Source organism: Limulus polyphemus, unplaced genomic scaffold (assembly GCF_000517525.1).
Source record: "Limulus polyphemus unplaced genomic scaffold, Limulus_polyphemus-2.1.2 Scaffold844, whole genome shotgun sequence".
NCBI lineage: Eukaryota > Metazoa > Arthropoda > Merostomata > Xiphosura > Limulidae > Limulus > Limulus polyphemus.
Genome location: NW_013666454.1, coordinates 325,540 through 332,180, shown reverse-complemented (window position 1 = coordinate 332,180; position 6,641 = coordinate 325,540). Strand labels below are relative to the sequence as shown.

Genomic DNA, 6,641 nt, shown 5'->3' with positions numbered 1-6,641 from the left:
TGAAAGGGCGAGCATGTTTGGTGTGACGGGGATTCGAACCCGTGACCCTCAGATTACGAGTCGAGCGCCCTAACCTAACCTAGCCATGCCGGGCTCAGTGGAAGCAATGAAGATTTTGTAAGTTTTGAACCAAACTAAATAACATTAAACCTTTTTTTTTGATTCACGATATTTTCTTATTTTGATGTTTTGAGCTCTTTTGTGTTTAGAACAATATATACTAATTTTTAAAGTATCAAATTGAATTTTTGTTCAATAACAATCTTTCAAATGCGACTGTAGCTTTTATATTCCGAAAAATACGGTACATTCTTATTCATATATTTTGGGGAAGAAAGGTCAGTTATAATACTATAATAGACATTCATATCTTCATCTATGTATACTGTTAGTAAGTCGTGTCATGAAGGTTAATGTTTTCTTTCTATTTGTTTGGTAATTTTTACACATTTATGAAGATAACTACTACTTCTTCCACAAAGGGCTTTGAAATGCCTAAAGCAAAGTATAGTCCTGCCTGTATTTTTTCTTAGATATTTTCATAATACAGACTTGAGTGCTTCTGCTTGTCTTAATGTAGACATCGTGCCTTTATCTGTGTCAGACCTTCTTTCATTACGTTTAAATACCTTTAATTAATCTTATGTTATTAGGAATTATCCAACTTCTCATCCTCTAAGACTTACAGTATAATTAATGTTATAACAACTTATCTCATCAGAAATGCTCAGTTTTTTTTACACCAAATATTAATTGGAAAGCAGACTTTTTTGTGGCTATCTAGAGAAACTACCTATTCTTGAAAAGTTGTGTTTCTTGGCTAATCGTTAAATTCGCGGCTTTAAAATAACAATTTTTTTCAAGTTATCACGAAAAAGTAGTAAGAGGCGAATTCTATTATTCGAATCGACCGGTATATATGGTTCAACTTTTAAAACAGAATCAATATCCGACCATTATCAGTGCTGATTAAGGCCGACTCTATTAAAAGGTTGATACCCAACACATATCTGTTCTCTAAGCTTGGAGAATTCGATTTAAGTTAACGTGATAAACTTACTCATCCCGTTCTTCGTCGTCACCAAGATAAGCATATGCACTACACGGTCAATATCTTTTTGTTTGTAATGACATTTTATTTCATCCCTCATTTTACTTTTTTCTCAAACACATTATTTATCACCCATGATAACAATTCAGACCCACAGATATTTCAGATCGTATCTTTAAACAAGTTTATTGATGGTGTTTCCAACTAGATTAAGTGTGGGGTTTCATAAACATATCTTTAACTGATCATATTTTTTGTGATTTCAACCAAATTATGGCTATTATTTTACCCTTAGATTATGTGCAACGGAAACAGAGGTATGTAGAAGACGTTTGACAGATTTCACGATTTTCATTTTCAGATGAAATGTTTGTATAGATGGCGCTCTGATATGAATTAATTATGAAACAGAGTCAAATACATTTCGACGTACGTTACATACAAAACTCATATTTTAGCCTAGTAGCGCCATGATATTAGCATTTTAGAAAAGCAAATATGGATATTTTAAAAGTAACTGTGTTTTATCTTTAGATGCGTAGCCCTTAAAAGCTTCAATAAAGTCATTTTTGTGCATATGTATAATATAATTTATATTATTGTTATTCAATATTTTCTCTGCAAAGGAAATTAATTTTATTAGTTCCTAAGCAACAATAACTTTTTTACGAACTTCAATGTGGTTATCGACATGAGTAGAAATTATAGTTTTTTTGTTTTTTTCATAATATGCGTGTTTTGCAGGTAACTCAAGCTCCTTGACGAACGGGAAAGAATCACACAAGAAGCCCGAAACAGAAGAACCAACTACCGGCAAGAGGTTTCGCCACGCCAAAACCGTAAGACTCGGTATCAACGCAAGGGAACGTCGCCGAATGCACGACCTGAACGACGCCCTCGACGATCTCCGTTCGATCATCCCGTACGCCCATTCCCCATCGGTGCGAAAATTGTCCAAAATCGCTACGCTTCTCCTGGCTAAGAACTACATCCTCATGCAGGCTAATGCCCTAGAAGAGATGCGCAGGATTATAGCGTACATGAATCAATCTGGTGTTCCTCTGCCCCCTGCAGCGGCGGCAGCTGCGGCGGCTGCCGTGGCCATACCCTCACCAGTCCCCGTGTCTGGTGCAGCCGTTTCGGTCACAAATTGTTGTAGCGTCGAACCCTACACTTACGGTAGAACTCCAGGTCCTTCTTAAAACAACACACGATGAAGGACAATTAAGTTTATTCTGAAAGCTGGCCCTGAAAATCTTAGAAATAACCAAACTCGTTTGTGCATTTCAACAATTCAGCTCTGATCAGTAATATTCATGCTCTGTACATAGAATGTATACTTGTAGCGTTTATGTCTACAAATAATGCTCTTTAGAACAAAGTGAAATATAAATTTACAAACTTACATATATATATTTATTTATATGTGTATACCCCTTTAAAAAATTCACTATTTCCTATTTATTTATTGCCTCTAATTATCTTTGTTTCTAATTAACACTTCTTCCAAAAAATGTTATTGGTTCAAAGGTTTGTTTCAAAATAACGTGGGCTAACAAAAATTCCAATGCAAGAGGCGAAAAAATATGTATTATACTTGTTCACGTTTAAATTATAGGGAACTATAATGTGAAAATATTATCAAATGCAATAAAGAGAAGTAAAGTTATAGAAACTCATCATTTATAAATGTAAAATTTACCACTTTTAATAGACAATCTCGTGTTACGTAAAGAAAACAAACAACATTTATTAACAAGCTAGTTACTGTTACAGTAACTATATGAATTACTTACTCTCCTGTTTAAGAGCTATTGCAATATTAGATGAAACAGAATTAGAGTAATTTCCTACTTTACATTATCAGATGAAGGGTCTGAAACTCTTCCTCAAGTAAAGCTCCAAACTCTAATTGGTGTTTTCATCACAAGGGAACGAAAAAAAGTCTGTAATTTGCCATTATGAGCAGTCCCCATTTTTGCGAAGATTAAGTTACAAAATCTAAGTTTTCTTTGTGTAATTTTACTATTCTTTACAGATATAACATACCATCTGATATTACCCATGTGCTATTGTATAAGGATGTTTTATGTGGTCAATAAACTATGTATTACTTCAACAGATCAAGATGGACTAATCTGGTGATACATACACAGTTCGACTAGAATATTAATTTTTTGAAGCATAGCAAATTTTAATAGTTTAAAACAGTTTAAAAATTCACATGTACTACGTCACTAAACACCAGTAAATATTCTTTGAGACTTATAAGGTGAGGTCGTAAATGACAACAAAGTGAAATACTGAGGGTTTTCCGTGTTATATTTTCATTTTTGTAAAAAGCTTTGAAAGACTATATTTATCAACTATATAATCAGGGGCGTAGCAACTGTCCCCGCGGATCCCGCGATGCGGGGAGGCACACTAAATAGGAACCCATAAATAGTAATAAATCGGATATGAAGAGGGCCCGATAGGAAAATTCGCAGGGGGCACACACAATCAGCGCTACGTTTCTGAGAATAACAGGCGAAAACTTGATACAAACGTAAACTTATATAATATAGAAAAACCTGAGTATTTTATTTTGTTGTCATTAAACCAAAGTACTCTGATTTACTGAGTTTTAGTTTGGGCAATACTTCACTGGGTGTTTGCAAACAAAGCAAGATATGAGAGCTAACGTCTTATATCACACAATTCACTTTGCGAGTATACATTTGTTAAATGCGTTACTGTAAAGTCCTTGACATGTCTCTATAAATTATCGAGGGAACCCCTTTTTTACCGAGATGACTATAAATTTGTCTTGAAAAGTGTTGGTGATTTTCACAGGAACTATAATTTAGACATTTTAATGCACTAATGGCAAGAGAAGCGGAAAGAACTTTACGTTACTGATTGAAAATGCATTTAGCAGAAATGTTGACAGAGTCAACAGAGGAGAGGCAGAAACTAAAAACATGGTATTAGAGCTAAAAGTTTAGGGAAATCTTTTTTGTACTAATGATGATGTGATTTAGAGACTTCAAGACTTGATGATAACGTCATTAGTTCGACTAATTCATCTAATCTAACCTATTTAGCGGAAGATTTTCTTTTCCAAGACTAAGTCTGCACTCTCTCAGATTAGATTAATGTAATTACTAGAATTTGTGGCACTAAGGAGATCGTAAGTTGATGCATTTCCCTGAAACAAACACTCGCCCACATAAAGACAAGTAGAACCACACAGTTGTAAGCATCGTATGTAATGTTTCATACTTAAGTATTTACATCGATTCAAAAATATTTTCACAGTCCATCTGCAGATCATTTGCACTTTATTTCAGTAATTTAAGAACTACAAATTAAGCCTTCTTTGAGATGGATCTCAGAACACTGGAACGGTAAGCCAGTAGTAATCTCGTTAGACTAATAATTTAACAATTACAAAAGCAGTTGCATGGCCTCAAGCTCAAAGTTACTTATATAAGATTAACGTTGCATGTAGTGAGACGAGTAAGATGGAGAGAAAATACAATAAAAATTGATTACTGACTCAAGAAAACGTATCAACTCAATGGTTGAATATAGGATTAAAAGTGAAATACAGGCTTAAATACTTTGTTTATTTTAAGGGGAATGGAGTATGGGATTGAAAGATTTGATATTAAGATATTTGAATGTCGGATTAAAGGATTGGTTTTAAGACGGTCAAGTATAGGATTAAAAGTTTAATCTCAAAAGTGTTAAGTATTGGGTCGAAAATGTTTATTTTTCAAACCAAACCTATTAAAAAGTTGTTTTTTTTTTAAGATAAAACATTATTATCGGTAAAGTGATTACTTAATAAAATAGCTCATTGATCGTGTTATGTAACAAAAGTAAGTCGCTTAAACAGTTTACAACGTTCCATACATCAAGTATAATCACTTGAAATAGATTATATATATATTGAGTAAAACATTTTTAAAACACGATGCTTGGATTGACGATCTATTCTACAATCTATGACAATTAAATCTTTAATTTCATTCCATCTTCACTTCACCTACAGCAATACTTGAATAAACTAATAGCAAAGGAAAAGTAATATTTTTTTAGTTTCATTCCAGTCTTAACTTTTATAAGTTAGACAATGAACTTAACTGGCATCGTTTGCATCAATAAACCATTAAAAAAACGAACCTATCAGGTAAGTTTGGTTAATAGAGATGAACTTAACTGGCAACCGTTTGCATCAATAAACCATTAAAAAAACGAACCTATCAGGTAAGTTTGGTTAATAGAGATGAACTTAACTGGCAACCGTTTGCATCAATAAACCATTAAAAAACGAACCTATCAGGTAAGTTTGGTTGAGACCTGTTTTTCTTTTGTTGTGAGAGACCTCAACCTTATTCTTAAGCCTAAAACAAAATTAAACTTTTTGACGTTTTAATTTTCAGTGTTTGTGTCATTGATGTAGGGACCACATTCCAAGAAACTCTAAGCAGACTAATCACTTTACAAACACAGGGTAAAGGCGTATTTTACAAAATCTTTACGGTGATATTGCATTTACAACCATAACATGGACATCAAATTATTAATAGAGAAGTATATCAACAGCTGTAAGATATTTCTGCAAATGTTCCCAATCTTTCTTCCATCTGAGAATTAGCTATTTCCGATCTCAAACTTTCACGGACCGCTTCGTAGAATATTAACTTTATAAAGATAAAGTACTTTTAATTTACAGTGCAAAACCATATATTTTAAATTATCCATATTTGTTTTCAACAGTCTCGCGGACCGGCTCAAACCTGGTCCACGAACCGGCTGTTAGGAGTCTACTACATTTGTTTGTTTGTTATGAATGTCGCGCAAAGCTACACGAGGGCTATCTGCGCTAGCCGTCCCTAATTTAGCAGTGTAAGACTAGAGGGAAGGCAGCTAGTCATCACCACCCACCGCCAACTCTTGAGCTACTCTTTTACCAACAAATAGTGGGATTGACCGTCACATTATAACGCCCCCCACGGCTGAAAGGGCGAGCATGTTTGGTGTGATGGGGATTCGAGCCCGCGACCCGCAGATTGCGAGTCGAGTGCCCTAACCACCTGACCATGCTGGGCGCAGTCTCGGAAATCGATGAAAAGAGGGCATATTCCACTACAAATAAATTCTTGGTGGGCTGGGAAGGCTTAGAAATCGTACGTTTCATTTCGGTGGGATAAATTCAAAATGATTTCTAGTTGTTTCTAATTCCTTATTACTTTTAGTTGCGTCACTTCTCTGCTTATTTTCATCCATTACTTGTAGATGTCCTATGTATTATTATTGGTACTCACGTCACTTCCATATTCAAGTCACGCATTCTTTCTATTCGTTATTTAGCTTGTTTCTATCGCGTCACTTCCGTATTTACTTAATGAAATAATAGCTCGAACAAATTTTGTTTTGTGTTTTTGCTATACTGAAACCTTTTTATTTTCAAATGTAGGCAAACAATAATGAGTTAAACATCAATAAATTGTTGCAGAAAACGTATTCAGAAAGCAGTTAATAAACTCTTACAGAAACGTATTCACGAAACATCTAATCAGCTTTGATAGGTTGTTTAAGC

General features: G+C 34.3%; 1 protein-coding gene across 1 annotated transcript in view; it reads left to right on the top strand.

Moving 5' to 3' along the window:
* The window catches only part of LOC106460828 (class E basic helix-loop-helix protein 23-like), a 61,829-nt gene extending 58,659 nt beyond the window's left edge, over positions 1 to 3,170 (top strand). Inside the window, exon 3 of the mRNA XM_013920572.2 lies at positions 1,796 to 3,170. Within this exon, the coding sequence (XP_013776026.2) occupies positions 1,796 to 2,253 (458 nt within the window). The 3' untranslated portion in view covers positions 2,254 to 3,170. The remainder of the gene's footprint in view (positions 1 to 1,795) is intronic.
* The last annotated feature ends 3,471 nt before the right edge of the window (positions 3,171 to 6,641 follow it).